This window comes from Zosterops lateralis (assembly GCF_965231275.1).
Source record: "Zosterops lateralis genome assembly, chromosome: 31".
Classification (NCBI taxonomy): Eukaryota; Metazoa; Chordata; class Aves; order Passeriformes; family Zosteropidae; genus Zosterops; species Zosterops lateralis.
Genome location: NC_139791.1, coordinates 5,373,832 through 5,390,715, shown reverse-complemented (window position 1 = coordinate 5,390,715; position 16,884 = coordinate 5,373,832). Strand labels below are relative to the sequence as shown.

Here is a 16,884-nt window from a genome sequence, read left to right as displayed (position 1 = left end):
TGCCCTGGGGAGTCCAGTGCAGTGGGGATGGATCAGCCCCTGCTCTGCTGCTCCTTCCCATCTCCCCCAGGGCCCTTGCAGAGCCCCAGCCATGCTGTTTGTCCCCAGCCTGCCCAGGGCCACCCTGGGGCTGCTCACGGAGCTTTTCTGTGCTGAGCCTTGGCCTGGGCGTGTTCTGGAGAGAGCCTGGGCAAGGAGCCTGGAGCCTCCAGGCCCTGCCCTGAGGCGTCAGCGCTGCCCCAGCAGTGCCCATGGCCTGTCCCTGCTGCAGCCCCGGCACTGCCACCCCCAGCCCTGTGCCCGGCCCCGAGAGCCCTCAGGCCCTACAGCAACACCAGGGCCAGGAGGGCAGCGGGGCAGGGCCACGGGAGCAGCACTGGCAACACCAAGGGCTGCTGCTCCTGGGCACAGCTGCTGTGCCAGCCCTGATCTGCCCCCAGCTCTGCACACAGACATTGCTGCTGCAGTGACAGAGAGGGGAACAAAAGGAGGATCTCTGCAGAAAGCTCTACTGGGAGATGCTTTATTTCATTTAAAACTGCTGAGATCCCAGCCTCTCAGTGACGCAGACTGGGGCCAAAATAGAGGTGGAGAGAAACAAACAAGAAAGGGCCCAAATAATGTTGTTGCTTTGTGAACATCAGTGAAAACGAAAACGAAGAAAAAGAACCTGACAACCAAAGCAAGAAGTGATATCAAAAATGACTTTTATTTCAAATGATTTGCAGAAACTGGCAACCAGTTTAGTGTTTCCCGAAATTGTCCACTGATCAGTGTCCAGACTGCAGCCTTGAGCTCCTGGTTCCTCAGGCTGTAGATCAGGGGGTTCAGGGCTGGAGGCACCACCGAGTACAGAACTGACAGGGCCAGATCCAGGGATGGGGAGGAGATGGACGGGGGCTTCAGGTAGGCAAATATGCCAGTGCTGAGGAACAGGGAGACCACGGCCAGGTGAGGGAGGCAGGTGGAAAAGGCTTTGTGGCGTCCCTGCTCAGAGGGGATCCTCAGCACAGCCCTGAAGATCTGCACATAGGAGAAAACTATGAACACAAAACAGCCAAAAGTTAAACAGGCACTAACAGCAAGAAGCCCAAGTTCCCTGATTTTTGAGTGTGAGCAGGAGAGCTTGAGGATGTGTGGGATTTCACAGAAGAACTGGCCCAGGGCATTGCCATGGCACAGGGGCAGGGAAAATGTATTGGCTGTGTGCATCAGAGCATTGAGAAAGGCACTGGCCCAGGCAGCTGCTGCCATGTGGGCACAAGCTCTGCTGCCCAGGAGGGTCCCGTAGTGCAGGGGTTTGCTGATGGACACGTAGCGGTCGTAGCACATGATGGTCAGCAGGGCAAGCTCTGATGAAAGGAAGAAGAAAATTAGAAACACCTGTGCAGCACACCCTGTGTAGGAGATGTTCCTGGTGTCCCAGAGGGAATTGTGCATGGCTTTGGGGACAGTGGTGAGGATGGAGCCCAGGTCGGTGAGGGCCAGGTGGAGCAGGAAGAAGAACATGGGGCTGTGCAGGTGGTGGCCGCAGGCCACAGCGCTGATGACAAGGCCGTTGCCCAGGAGGGCAGCCAGGGAGATGCCCAGGAAGAGGCAGAAGTGCAGGAGCTGCAGCTGCCGCGTGTCTGCCAATGGCAGCAGGAGGAAGTGGCTGATGGAGCTGCTGTTGGACATTCCTTCACTCTGGGCATGGTAGGCTGTTGAAAGAAGACATTGTCAATTTGGGACTAATTTGAGTCAATCCTATATATTGTATTTGAAATCCCCTCAAATTCACTTCTTTTCCTGCAAGGGAAGTTTGCTACGATTTTGCATTCATGTTTATGCTGCGGAGTTACAGACTCATCGTAATCATCACTCTCAACCTGAACACTGGGGAGCCCAGAGGGAAAACAGTGCTACCTGTGCCTCAGTGCAGTCAGGCTTCCTGGTCCCACACAGTGGCGTTTTGTTAATAAAATATCTTTCCATTTCAGGATGACAGAACTTAAAACGTGCTTGAAAAAAAAATGGACTTTCTGAAAGCTGCAATTTCAAAATAAATTTCCATAAACTCTTCTCTGCTTTTTTTTCCTGTGTTGCTGGAAAGGAAGGGATATCCAGGGCTGGTCTGGCTCTCTGCTTGCTGGAGTTGTGCCTACTGGGAGCTGTTTCTCTCTATCCAAGCCTTGTCCCTGACAGTGCTCCCAGAGCACAACCCAGCCCTGGGGGCTCAGCTCTGCCCTGCACACCCCTCCCAGCACAGGCCACTGCCCAGGGGCATCTCCCTGGCACCAGGGCCTTAAGGGCAGCTCAGACAAACAGAGATGCTGAAAGCCAAGGTGCTGCTGGCGCTGTCTGTAGGTAAAGGAGATTGAGGAGGCACTTTCTGAGGGAGATCTGAGGCAAATCTACTGATCCCCAGGGTGACAGTGCAGGAGTCTCAGTGACACAGGCAACCCTGACAGCCCCTTTCCCTTTCCTTTAGGAGAAAGCTGAGAGCAGCCCTGGCCATGCAGCACCATCACCACAGCAGGAGGAATCTGCCCCGATGGGGGTCACTTCTTCCACCTCCAACTTCTCCCCACAGTCCACAGGCAGGCTGAGAGCTGCCCCTGGCAGGTGGCAGATCCCCTGGCCTGGCCAAGAGCCCTCAGGTCTGCAGCACCTGCTCTGCACCACAGCCCTGGGCAGCCCTGGCTGCAGCCCCAGCCTCAGCCCCTGCAGCCGTCCCTGGCAGCAGGAGCCGTCCTGCCCTGTCCCTCTGACGGTGCCCAGGGCAGCCCCGCTCTGGAGCACATCCTCCCCCAAAGCAGAAAGGGCAGTAGAGCCATCCTTACAGTGCTGTCAGTCCTGTCCTGGGTCAGCTTTAGGAGATCCCTGCAGCCACAGACTGACTGTGCCAGAAGTGAGGATCATTTCTCCATGCAGAAACTCAGAATTGTCAAAAGTTGTGAAGATTTCTCTGTGAATAATCTCAGAATAATCTTTCCAGTTTCTTTATGCCTCTGTCAGCTTCACTGCTCTCAAGTACCTGCAGGCAGTACCCTCAGCCCTTCTGGGCTTAGAGAGGAGCTGCTCTTCAGGAGAAATGTCTTTTTGAAGCTCTTCCTGGCTGCCGGGACCTGCCTCTGTGCCAGGAGCCCAGCCCAGCTCAGCAGCACAGAAACAGAACAAAGACTTTAATGAGCCTCTAGGGGCTTTGGTGTTGTTTACAGTGGTGTCAGTCCCTGAGAGTGTGTTTAAAAAAACTTTTTGAGGACTGAAAGTGAGATTGAAACTCCAAACTTTCCTGAAGTTTTAATAAATCCCACTGAGAAAGTGTTTCCATATCAGTTAGATCAGGAAACTGGAGACAGTGATGACAGGTGGGGATAAACAAGGCAAAGGTGTCTCTGGTGATGACCAAACCTGGATGTGTTTCAGGAATGCCAAGGGCCAAGGCCTGTGCCCCAGCCCCTGCCAAGGCACATCCTGTCCCTCCCTCAGTGCTCAGGGCTCTTCCCAGGCCACTGGGATGTGGGGATGTGCAATGCCAAGGGCAGGACCATGGGGCGGCCCCTGCCAGGCTGCTGAGCAGGGCCAAGGAGGCAATGAGGCCCCAGGGCTGCAAGGGTCACTTGTCTCCTGCTCATGGCTCAGGCCCAGGCCCAGCAGCCATGGCCCAAGTGCTGCAGGAGTTGGCTGTGTCAGGGCCTTGCAGCTGCTGCCCATCCCTGTGCCCTGTGCAGCCCAGGCTGTCCTACGGTGTCCATGCCCTGCGCCTCTGTCCCTGCAGGCTGTCGTCATCCCCCGGCTGCCCCACCTGGCTGGGCCCTTCCTTTGCTGACAGCTCTGCCTCCTGCCTGCCTCTGCCTGGCCACACACAGCCTTGGGCTGCTCCAGACTCCTTCTGGGGGATGTGCTGCACCACAGTCCTGCCCTGGGAGAGAAAGTTTTTTCGCTTTTTTTCTTACACTGGTCCTTCCTACGTGTCCTTAGCATTATGGAGGTGTTTTTTTTTTGGGGTTGTTTTTTTTTTTTTTTCTTTTTTTCTGGCTGTTCTCTACTATGCCAAAAAGATCCACCATCTCTGAAACCACCCTTCAATCTCTCCCAGGGCTTTCTTCTGCTGTCCTCAGTCTCCACTCCAGAGAGCACTGAGCTCCTTTGCCCCTCTGTTGTGGCCATATGGTTGAGGTTTACAAACCCCATTTTTAGAGATCTCTGGGCCCTTTTCAAGAATTTGGGAAATGAAAACCTTCTGCTCATAGTTTAAGAAAATCACCAGAGGCCAAGACCAGTCAGGCCTGTCTGTAATCACAGCTTTTGTCTGGGAGGAATCCTTGTGTAGACAGAAGTTTGGACATGGAATCCCAATTTTCTCCATTGACACCTAGATGAGAAAGGAGTTTTAATCTCCTGGAAGGAAAGCACTGAGCCCCAGTGTTTGGTGGTAGATCAGAGACAGCCCTTGGGAGGCCAAGATGAGCCAGACTTGTCTCTCCTGGCAGCTTTTGGCTGGGAGCAACCCATGGATATAGGGAACTGATTAGGGGTTATGAATTTCAGCCATGGGCACTTGGAAATAGGGATGGTTCTATTCCATAGGAAGGAAAACACAGAGCCCTTGTGCTCCAGGGGCTGATGAGAGGCAGCCCTCAGCATTCCAAGATGAGCTGAACCTTTCATGTGGCCCCTGGGAGGCCAAACCAGACAGATCTGTTTCATGTTCCCTTGGTTCCATGAGGCCCCAGAGTGTCACAGTGTTCTCCTTGCTTCTGAGGTGTCACAATGGCCCCTTTGCTTCCATGAGGCCCAGCAGGGTCACAATGTCCCTTTGGTTCTGTGGGGCCCTGCAGTGTCACCATGGTTTCCATGATTCCAGGGGGCCTTGCAATGCCACAATGGTCTCCAGGGATCCACAGTGCCCTGCAGGATCACAATGGCCCTTTGGTTCTACGAGGCCCTGGAATGCAACAATGGCCTCTTGGTTCCACAAGGTCCTGCTGCTTCCCACTGGCCCCTTGGGACCATGCAGCCGAGCAGTGCCACAGTGATCCCCTTGGTTCCATGAATTCCCACAGTGTAACAATGGTCCCTTGGTTCCACGAGGCTCTGAGGTGTCACAATGGCCCCTGGGATCCATGGTACCCTGCAGTGTCACTGTGGCCTCTTGGTTCCACAGAGTCACAATGGTCTCCATAGGGAGGACCCAACCAAGCCCCCGTGTCACAGGGGCAGATGAGGGGCAGTCACCAGAGGCCAAGGGCAGCCAGATTAGATGGTGCTGGCAGATTTTGTCTGAGACCTATCCCTGGATATAGGGAATTTTTGAGGCAGAATACCAATTCTGGGCATTAATGCCTGGAGGAGAAGGACGGTTCTTTTCCATAGGAAGGAAAGCATGGAACACTGATGTTTCAGGGGCAGATGAAAGGCAGCCACCAGAGGCCAAGGCCAGCCTGAACTCTCTGTCATGGTAGATTTTGTCTGAAAGCAACCGTTGGATATTGGGAATTTTGGAGGTGGAATCCCACATTTGGCCATTTCTGTGTTGATAAGTAAGAATGTTCTTTTCTACTGGAAGGAAAGTACAGAGCCCAAGTGTTTCAAAGGCAGAAGAGGAGAGAGGTGGGTCCTGGGAAGCCAAGACAGCCAGAGCTGTTTGTCCTGGCAGCTTTTGCTTGAGAGGAGTTCTTGGACATACAGAATTTGAGAAGTGGAATCTCAATTTTGACCATGGACACTGTGACAAGAAGGAGAGTTCTTTTCCATTAGAAGGAAAGCACTGAGCCCCAGTGTTTCAAAAGCAGGTGAGAGGCAGCCTTTGAGAGGCCAAGGGCAGCCAGACCTGTCTGTCTGGCAGATTTCACCTGGGAGTTATCCCGGGATGTATGGAGTGTTGGAGGCAGAATCTCAATTTGGGCCATGGGTGACTGGCAAGAAAGGAGAGTTCTTTTCATTAGAAAGGAAAGCACAGAGCCTCAGTATTTCAAAGGCAGATGAGATCCAGCCCTCAAGAAGCCAAGGCCAGGCAGACTTTTCTCTCCTGGCAGCTTTGGTCCGGGAGCTATCCTTGGATATAGGGAGTTCTGGAGGTGGATTCCTAACTTTGGCCATGGGCACCTGGACATGAAAGGTGCTTTTTTTCCTGTAGGAAAGAAAAGCACATGGTCCCAGTGTTTCAAAGGCAGATGAGAGATGGACCCCAGGTGGCTAAACCAGCAAGGTCTCTCTCTCCTGGCAGATTTCATCTGGGAACAATCTTTCCATAAAAGGAATTTTGGAGGAGGAAGCCTGGTTTTGGCCATGGGCCCCTGGAGGAGAAGGACAGTTCTTTCCCACAGGAAGGAGAGCACAGAGCCCCAGGGCTTCAGGGGCAGATCAGCAGCAGCCCTCAACATGCCAGGCTCAGACAGACCTGTCCAGCAGCCCCCAGGAGGCCAAACCAGCCAGGCCTGATCCATGTTCCCTTGGTTCCATGGGACCCCTGAGTTTCACAATGGTGCCCTTGATTCCATGAGGCCCCACAGTGTCCCCATGGCCCCTTGGTTCTGTGAGGTTCTGTACTGTCAGCAATGCTCTCCTTGGTTCTGCAGTGTCACAGTGGCCACACAAAGGCCCAGGGACTTAAAAGACAGAACATGAGCCCAGCCCATGGTGTGGACCCTCCTTCTCCTGGGGTTTGTGTCTCACCCAGGCTCGGTCCTAGATATTGGTAGCTGTGTGTGTGTCTTTCTTTATCTCTTCTGTCTGTCTCTCTCTTTCTTTTTTCTCCTTCTAATCCTTTTTACCTGGAATGTTTTTGGGGAACTTAACATTTTAAGGGTTAAAGTTTCCAGATAAAATGGGCTAAGTAAATGAAGGTACAGCTATGCTAAGAGTTTTATGTTGAATTGGATGTTTTATTGAATGCTTTGCCAAAGTTCCTTGATTTTCTGTATTTTGCCACTAAAGTTTTGTGTCACTTTCACATTTGTGGGACCCAGTGATGCTCTAATGGACTTGGAGTTTTGCTTCTGACTCCTTGAGCAGCTTCTTCAGCCTTCTTTCAGTGCCTGGGGCTCCTGGACTCAGCCTCAAATCCAGTGTGGGGCTGATTAAAATACAGAATGCCCTCAGAAGCCTCTTGTCTCCCATTTGTCTTCAAGTCTCCAGGGCTTGTGCAGCTGCTTGGAGTCAGTTTGGAGTTCTCTTAAGTAGGAAGATTTCAAAGTGAACTTCATGACTTTTTCTTTTTTTAATCAAGCATTTTTTTTATTATCCAGTTCAGAGAAGAGGTGGTTTCCCAAGTGATCTTGATGCTGAATGTCTCCTTAGGAGGTCTGGGCACAGAGAAGAATGAGCCCCATGCGGGCTGACCCTGTTTGGACAACCTGCTCCTCACCCCAACCTCACCATGTCTGACATTGCCAATCTGGGACTGACATCCCTGTGCCTGCATCAGAACCTTGTCCCCTGAGCTCTCAGCTGGGTGTCCCAGCTCATCGCACCATGTGCCACCTGCTCTCCTCAGGGCTCTGCCTGCACACAGGCCCAGGAGAAGTTTTCCTGTTTGTGAGGAAAGAATGGAAAGGGCTGAGAAGGTTTCCTAAACAACAAACCCACACTCAGGAGCCACATGCTCAGTACAGGCTGACTGGAATGATGTCACCTTTCTACAAGGGACAGTGTGACCAGAAATGATCTCTGTAAGCAGAATTCTCTGAGTCTTTCAGCTCAATTCTCTGTCCCTCTCCTGGATTTCTGTTGCAGATGGAAGCTGCTGGTGCAATCCTCACCTTTAATTCCTCTTTTGAATGCAAACAGATGTTCTCAGGTGTGTAAAGGAAGCTTTGCTCAGTGTTTATGCAAAGCTTTTGTGTTCCTCATGGAGCTAAGGAGACCCTTGAGACACTGCAAGGCCTTGTGTAACCAAGGGTCCATTGTGACACAGTGGGGGCTCATGGATTCAAGGAGACAATTGTGACAGTACAGAACCTCATAGAAACAAGTCTCAATTGTGGCAATCATGGAATCAAGGAGACATTTGTGACACATTGAGGCCACGTGGAACCAATGGTCCATTGTTACACTGCAGATTCAAGAAGAACATGGTGACACCAGGGAACCGCATGGAACCAAGGGTCCTAGGCACAGCAGGGCCTCGTTGGAACCCAGGGGACCATTGTGACAAAGCAGGGCCCAATGGAACCATGGAGACCATTGTGACACTAAGGAAACTCATGGAACCACGGTGACCATTGGGATGCTATGGAACCTCAGAGATCCAAGGGTCCATTGGGACATTGTGGTGCCTCATGGAATCAAACATTGTGAAACTTGGAGGCCTAATGGAACAAGGGTTTCTATTGTGACACTGCAGAACCTCATGGAATCAAGGTGACCGTGTTACACTCCAGAAGCTCATGGAACCAAGGGGCCATTGTGACACTGCAGAACCAAGGAAACTGTTGCTGACAGTACAAAAGCTCATGCAATGAAAAGGCCACTGTGACACAATGGAACCTCATGGACCCAAGGGTCCACTGTGACTCTGTAGGGCCTCCTGGAATAGAGGGTCCATTGTGACACAGTGGGGCCTCGTGGAACCAAGGAGCCTTTGTGATACTCCAGATCCTCATGGAACCAAGGATGCATTGAGGAACAGCAAGGCCTTGTTGGAACCAAAGAAACCACTGCTAAAAGCAGGGTAACTCATAGAACCCAGGAGTCCATTGGTACAATATAAAACCTATGGAACCAAGGAGCCATTGTGACACTTTGGGCCACATGGAACCAATGGTCTGTTATGACAATGAGATCCAAGGGGACCATGGTGACACTATAGAACCTCATGGCTCCAAGGGGCCATTGTGACACTTGAGAACTTCATGGAACCCAGGGTCCATTGTGAGATAGCGGGGCCTCATTGGAACAAAGGAACCATTGTTGACAGTACAGAAACTCATGGAACCAAGGGGCTGTGGTGACACAGCAGGGCCACATGGAATCAAGGAGACCAGTGACATTTAGGAACCTGTTGGGGGTTGGGTTTCCTTTCCTTTTCTTCTTTTTACCTTGTGGAATTTTTTCCCATTGAGTTGCTAAGACACATGCAGTGATGGCTGAGTGCCTGAGACAGGGAGAGGTGGCCAGGCCTCAGGGAAGGAGGGTGTCTGGTGTCACCCTTCTGCTTTTTGGGAGTGTCTCTCAGAGGGACAGAGATACCACAGGATGAGAGGCAGGTAAAGGACGGGGGCTGGGGCAGTTGGGGGTTCTCACTCACTCTCGGCTTTGGGAAGAGGATGGTGAAGCTGCTGCTTGGGGAAAGGAATTTCCCCACCACTGCTACAACCCAGCTGGGAGCTGCCTTTCTCCTGCTGCTGGGCCCTGCACCCCCTGCCCTGCTGGGACGTCCCGCAGTCCCAGCTATCGCCGCAGAGTGTCTGATACATCTCGTCCAGCGCCCCAGGATTTCTGCTCATCCCTGCCGTTCCAGCCTGCTGCTCCCCAGAGTCCTGCCAGGGCCCTGGGATCAGCAGCCCCAGGGGTTTGTGCAGCGAGGCCTCTCTTCCATCCCTCCCGGCTGGGACAAAGCCGCCATTCCCGCGCGCTCCCCGAGCCCGCGCCACAGCGCCCCCTGCAGCCGCGAGGGAATCATCGCACCTGCCCCGCCCACCGGGAGCCACCAGCGCCCCTGCTGGCTGTGACCGGAACTGCAACAAAGGGCTCACTGGGGGCCTGGCTCTGTTTGTTGTTAATGCCACAGTTATTGTTGTTTGCTTGCCTTGTTATACATGCTAGTAAAGAACTGTTATTCCTATTCTCATATCTTTTTAGCTGAGACGACCTTAATTTCAAAATTATAATGATTTGGAGGGACGGGGTTTACATTCTCCATTCCAAGGGAAGCTCCTGCCTTCCCTAGCAGACACCTGTCTTTCAAACCAAGATTGAACCTCACGGAAGAAAGAATTCATGATGATGCTGCAGAAACAAGGAGACCATTGTTGACACTATGGAAGCTGACAGAACCAAGCAGCCATTGTGATACTCAAGGGCCTCATTCGACCACGGTGACAATGGTGACACTACAGAACCTCATGGAACTAGGGGTTTAGTGTGACACTCTGGGGTCCCATGGAACCAGTTTTCCATTGTGACACTGGATCCAAGGAGATCATGGTGACACTACAGAAGCTCATGGATCCAAGGGTCCATTGTGACGCAGCAAGAGCTTGTGGAACCAAAGAGACCATGGTCACACTACGGAAACTCGTGGATCCAAGGAACCAATGTGACACAGGATGTCCACATAAAGGCAAGGGGCCATTGAGACACTGTGGGCCTTGATGAAAAAAAGGACACGGGTGATAGTACAGATGCTCATGGAAACTACAGGATATTGTGACACTGCAGAGCCTCATGGAACTAAGGAGCCATTGTGAAACTGTGGGTGTTGTGAATGGAGAGAGAGAGCTTAGACAAGTCCTGCCTTTGACCCAGATTTCTGGCAGTAGCTCTGTTTGGAGCAGCCTGCACTCCAGATTGCTCTTGGTCACAAGTTTTTAATGATGGCAGATTAGGCCTATGACAAAATGAATTATTCAATAGACAAAATCTTAACAGATTACATAGTACACAAGAATAAAACAAAAAGAACTACAAATAGTCTAAAAGTACCCATATAACAGATAGCAAAGATAGTATAGATTAGGATTCAACGTAATTTACCATCAAGTTGGTGTTTGGGTATGCATAGAATTCTTCTTTCAATTCCCAGGGAAAGTATCTGCAGAGTTCTCATCTGAGCATGTGGGAGAAGTCCCTGCATGTTTCCAGAGTGTGTGTAGGAGGCCTCTATCTCAATGGAAAATGGTGTAGCTTTTATAGTTTAAAAGTAGTGCCTTTTCAGTCAGAAATCTCTGGCTTATCTCCCCTTATCTGTTCTCATACCCAGTTGTTTACTGGGAGTTCTACTCCTAGCACCAGAGGAAGAAACAACTCCCTGGGTCATAACAACTAACTGGCCAAGATTGTCTCATCACTTCACATGGGGGAGAGAATGTCTGGAGCTGTCACACCAGCTGCAGATAAGCTCTTCTGTAGTAGGGGGGATGTCCTGCCACAGTGGGGCAAAATGGAGTCAAGGGCACCATTGGAACTGAAATCCACTGGATAGAAACTTTTAAAAACAGTTTTGAGTATTTGACAGCAGGTATTCTTTATTACAGCTGCTGGTCACTTGGGTGATCCTTTCACCATTCGAGTGCTCCGAGTATGTGTTAGCCAAGGAAAGAACACACAATCGCGAAATTGTATGCGGTGCTTTATTTCAGAGCTCTGGGAGCCGAGTGTCCAGTTCAGACGACCCAAAATTTTGCCTCACCAACATGCTAAAATGAATACAATTTTATACGTTTCTTGTTACATAAGGATTCATGTTAATCATTAAACTCCATTGTTCCATTGATTCCATCCCAAGGAACAATGGTCTATGTGATTCTTGCTCAAGATTCTAGTTTGAGAAAATGATCATATTTAATTACCAAACTAATATCATAATCGACAATTCTAGCATGTGTCTACTAATGATTGTACTGGTACAGATCCTCCTGACCTATCTTTATTCTCTGAAGTCTGTGTTCTACCAGTGTTCCCCTTTTTCTCCCCCCACCACCTGAGCAAAGTTTTATACTTGGTTTAGGTAAAACAATAGCATGGAATAACATCCTGGTTACAAGTGGAGCCGATCCCTGTTCTCGGGCCCTTGCTATTTCAGAAATCAATTTAACCCTATGTTATCACATGGAATGAACAGATATTTTATCGCACACACTGACTACATATTCATGAGCTATCCCCACTTCCTTTGACTTTATTTGATATAGTTGCACCTCTTATCACAAGTCCTTACATGGTTCTTTGAGCTCTGTCTTCGATGTCTAATGTCCTTTTTAGGCGGCAGTTTCTTTACCCCCACTTTTGAGTGAAGGCAATATCCTTGTTTTGCATAACTTCTGTTTTGTCAGCCTTGCAGAGCTGAGCTGGCATCCTGCTTGCACTTTGAATGACTTCTGTTTTCTGGGGTTACATCCTTTATCTGTTTCTTCAAGGCTCTGCTGTTCTGTTCCATTATGTGACAGTTGTAGGTATGGAGACAGAAATCATGACTTGAGTCCTCTTCATCATGAGACAAAACAGCCAGTTTTGTTGTTCAAAACCTTCTTAAAAAGGGAGTTCAAAAGTCCCAGCTCTAGACACTGATTGGTCTGAGTCTTAGCCCCACTCAGCTCCTTGACCAGTGATATCTCTGCTCTCTGGACTGACCATGACTGGCTGAGGTCTCTGCACGAGCTCTCTTATTCACCTGGGGATTTCTAGAACAAGCCAGGTCAGCTGAACTGGACTCGCCAGGACCAGATTCATTTTGTCTTAGCTAAAGACTAGCTGTGACAAATCACCCTTTTCAGTTAAAATTTTAAAAATGCAAAAGTGCTCTTTGTAATCCTTCTTGCAGGTGCTTGCAGATAGGATGACAAAGACTATATGAATTTAATTCAAATGAGACTTTTTAGTCAATTTGATAAACTTAGTTCCCCTAGCCAGAGATGTGCCCATGTACTATTGGAGCTGCAGCATTCATGTCTAGGAGCTGTTAGGCAAAATTCACTCCTATCAGGGTCTTTTAGGCTAGCATGTCACAGGTTAGAAGTTACAACTTACAATTTAACACTAGAAAATAGTAAATGATTAATCTTAAAGCCATTTAAAATAAAACACACATCTTTTTGCCTTTGATGTCTCCCAAATGTGTGAGTTTTGGAGTTCAAGTAAGGTGGTGGGTAAATTGTCTTCTTATTGACAATCTTCTGCTTCTGACAAGCTGTTGGCTTGCTAGATTATGTTTTGAATTGATTTAAAAACATGAGAAAAACATGAGAACATGAGAACACCAAAGACTCTTGAGGGGGGTGTACATGCACCCCTCTTTTCCCCTCTTCTTGTTTTAGCAATTATAATAGGAACAAAAGATGTAATTCTGAACAAAATTAATAAGGCACAAGTTATATCTGCTTATATGCTTTGCTGGTACTCGGGGTCTGCTCTTGCTGAAGGCCCTCCTTTTCACAAGGAGGACTTGAAGAGCTTCTTCCAGACAAGGCTTTTCATGTTTATCTATGAGGAAAAAAGGGTTCAGCTTCTGTAAAGCCAAATCAGTTAGTCCAAGTGACTTGCTTTCATTTCAAGCACAGAAACACCTGGGTTTGATGCTTTTCCAGCCAGTCAGGGCCATAGCCTGGCCAGAACTAAGACCTAGATGAGGAGGGCTGGATGGAACACTTCTGCCATCAGTGAAAGCCACAGCTTGGCCTGAGCTGAGCCTTAGACTCGGTGGGTGCTGCACAACTGAGAGATGGGACTTCAAAGAGGGTGTGCAAAAGGAATCCAAGCAGGGAGCCTTAAGTCAAAGCTTCAGTAAAAAAAGGTCAGAGTTTGAATTGAAAATAAAATTTATCGAAGTTTAAGTTGAAGTCAGGGTAGAAAGGAATTGAAGTTATTGAAACCATTGAAATCAGGTATTATTCTCACAGTACAGTGTTACGTACTTGTCGGAGGTCAAAAGAGGCCACAGCCCTAAACAGTTGCAAAATTTTTTCCACAAACTACAGACAGCCTAGTGTTCACATTATTTGGCAGCTTTTGCAAAATTTTTACAAAATTCCATAGTTTTAAAGAACCTTGACAGTTAAATGTGTCTTCCTAGCTCTTGTTCATATCTGTGCTCTCTCTACACCATGGCCTGTACCTAACCAAGGCTAAGATATCTCAATTCACAAGCTCCACTGTGCTCCCCCTTCATCTCTTATCTGTTCTTCTCCAGGTGTTAATGACAGAGTGCCCAGGATTCACCTTGTCAGTCAGCTCTGGCTGAGGCTGCTGCTCAGGCTCAGCACATCAGCAGGCAGGAGCAGGGCTGAGCCTGGCCGTGCTGGACATGCTGCACATCCCCGAGGAGGAGAGGCAGAGCCCGGGACAGGTCTGCAGCTGTGACAGGTGAGCCGGGGCTGGGGGGGCAGGGTGGCACCCCGGGGAGAGCCCAGCATGGCTGGGGACAGCCTGGCAGCCACTGGAAAGCCTGACAGACACGGGGACATTGTGACAACTATGGAGACAGTGTGGCATCTTTTGGAAGATCCTGACAATCATTCTGGCATCCCTGGGAACAGCCCACCACCCATCTCTGTCTCTTGTCCCTGGTGATTCCGAGGCGCTGCCGGTGGCTGTGGGGGGGGTCTCATAGTGTGGGGACGAGGGTCCCGGCAGTGTCACCCCGGCGGTGTCCCCAGGGAAGCTCCAGCACTTGTGTGACAGCCCCGACATCGCCGACATCAGCACCGAGCAGGCGGCGAGCCGGGAGGGCGGCCCCGTGGAGAAGCGGCTCGTCCCCCTCTCCAAGGCGGACAAGCGGGTGCTGGGGAGCCGGGGGGGTTTGGGGAGCCCCCGGGGGCTCGGGGGGACGTGGGGCTGCCGCCCCGCCTGGCGCAGGAGGGGGAGTTGCCCGGGCTGCGGGAGGCTCGTTCCTTGGGGCCTCTCCTCGATGGCCACTCCCGGCTGGGGGCGGGTGCCCAGCGCTCCTTCTGCAGGGAGGTGGCCCCTGCCCGGCTCCGGGGGGACGTGGCAAAGCAGTGCCACGGGCCCCTCGGGGCCTGCCGGGAGCCCCTGAGCAGCCCCGAGCCGGCGGTGCCGGGGGAAGGGAGGTGACAGAATCCCCCCGGGAGGGCCGGGTCCCCATCCCGCCCCCTGGGCATCCCGGGAGCTGCGGGGCTTGGGGACACCGTGGTGAGGGGTGGGCACAGGGGTGGGCACGGGGGGTCCCGGGGTGTCCCCGAGGGGGACCAGGGCCATCCCTGCCCTTGGCAGCGCCGAGTTGGCTGTGACCGAGCTGGAGGCGGCCGGGGGTGCCCCGGGGCTGTCCCTGCTGTGCCGCAGCCCCCGGGCCTTGGACACTTCCCTGCTGAGCGTCTGCGTCCAGGTGAGACCCCCAGGGTAGCGCCGGGGGTTTGGAGGCCGGGAGCGCGCAGGGCCCCGTCCCCGGGAGGGAAACACAGCCCTGGCCCCCGCGGGGACGGTGACACGGGCACGGGCACAGCCCTGGGGCTGCTGCGGGCACCCGCGGGGCAGGAGGGGTTTGGGGGCTCCCGGGGGTCCCCGCCCCGCTGAGCCCGGCGGTGGCTCCACAGCCGCGCTCCGGCCGGGATTCCAAGCGGTGCCGGCTCCGCCGGGACCAGGACGGACACTTGTGGCTGTCGGGGCTGGCGCCGAGGTTCTGCAGCCTGCGGGAGCTGCTGGGCACCTCCGGCCACTGGGGGCTGCAGGCACAGGGGCCCAAATGCTCCTGGAGGCTGCCGGCTTGCCCTGCCCCAGAGGTGACACTGGGGGACATTGCAGAGAGGGGCTGTGAGGTCACAGAGTGGCCGTGATGTCACAGGGGGGCTGTGTGATGTCCCAGAGGGGGCTGTGTCATAGGGGCACCTCTGTGGCTGTGTGTGACAGAGGCACAGAGCAGCTGTGATGTCAGAGAGGGGCTGTGGGACATCACAGAATGGGTTCAGTGATGACACAGAGTGGGCTATGACATCACAGTGTGAGCTATGATATCACAGAGTGTGTTATGTGAGGTCACTGATCAGCTATGGTGTAATAGATGAGACTGCGTGACATCACAGAGTGTCTTTGTGACATCACAGACCAGGCTTTAACATCAAAGGTCAGCTGTGTGTCGTAACAAAGTGACCTGTGACGTCACAGGGTAAGTTGTGACATTACAGAGCCAGCTGTGACATCACTCTTACATCATATAGGGCGACAGAGTGACATCACAGAGCAGGGTGTAATGTCACAGAGTGGGCTGTAACATCAAAGTGCAGCTGTGTGACACCACAAAGCAGGGTGTGACAACAGCTGTGACTCTCAGAGCGGCCTGTGACATCACAAAACAGTCTGTGACATCACAGAGGGCCGTGACATCACAGAGCAAGATGTGATATCACGGGGGGGCTGTGACATCACAGGGGGGCTATGTGAGGTCACTCCACTCACATTTCCCCCCAGAGAAGTCTCCCCTGATGCTCGTGCCCAGCAGGGTCCCCTGTCCCCCTGGGTTCCCCCTGCCCCCAGCACTGCAGCCTCCCCCAAGGATGTTCCACAAATCAACCCCCAGAGCCTGACACGGGGACAAGGGGCTGGGCTGTGTGACCAGGACATCAAGGACAGGGATTATCCAGGTCACTGTGGCCCGGGTTGGGTTCCCCAGGGCAGGAAAGATGTCTGGCAGCTGCAGCAGGGTTAGGGAAGGGCTCCAAGGTGGGGCTGGAGCCCTTGGGCTGTGAGGAGAGGCTGAGGGAGCTGGGCTTGTCCAGCCCTGAGCAGGGAAGGCTGAGGGGCTCCTGATCCCAGCCTGGCAGTGCCAGCCAGGAGGTGATGGAGAACACAGAGCCAGGCTCTTCACTGGGGGCCTGGTTGGAGACAAAAGACAATGGGTGGAAGGGGCAAGAGAGGAGGTTCAGCCAGGACAGGAGGAGATGAAATGAGTCAGGTTGGTTTCAGCATTTCCTTACCACCAAAGGCAACCTGACTCCCTTTTCCATCCACCACTGACAGATTTGCAAATCAGGAATTGTTCAGCCTGTTTTATCCCCACTTCATGCAGAGCATCCTGATTCAACAAGTGAACTGTGTTTATATCTATCACAGAACCATCTTGTTAGCCGAGGAAAGAACACACAATCGCGAAATTGTATGCGGTGCTTTATTTCAGAGCTCTGGAAGCCGGGGGTCCAGATCCAGATCTCGGCTTGTCCAACATGCTTTATGGTTACAGTTTTATACCTTTCTTGTTACATAAGGATTCGTGTTAATCATTAAACCCCGTTG

General features: G+C 51.9%; 2 protein-coding genes across 2 annotated transcripts in view; one reads left to right on the top strand and one right to left on the bottom strand.

Moving 5' to 3' along the window:
- LOC310920762 (olfactory receptor 14J1-like) overlaps positions 1-16,884 on the top strand; it is a gene marked incomplete at its 3' end in the record, with an annotated part of 1,005,486 nt that overhangs the window by 458,142 nt on the left and 530,460 nt on the right. The window lies entirely within an intron of this gene.
- Positions 709-1,677, bottom strand: LOC310920767 (olfactory receptor 14A16-like; the record flags this gene model as incomplete). Its single annotated transcript, XM_083880823.1, has 1 exon — positions 709-1,677. The coding sequence occupies one exon, from the start codon at positions 1,675-1,677 to the stop codon at positions 709-711; it is 969 nt and encodes a 322-aa protein (XP_083736949.1).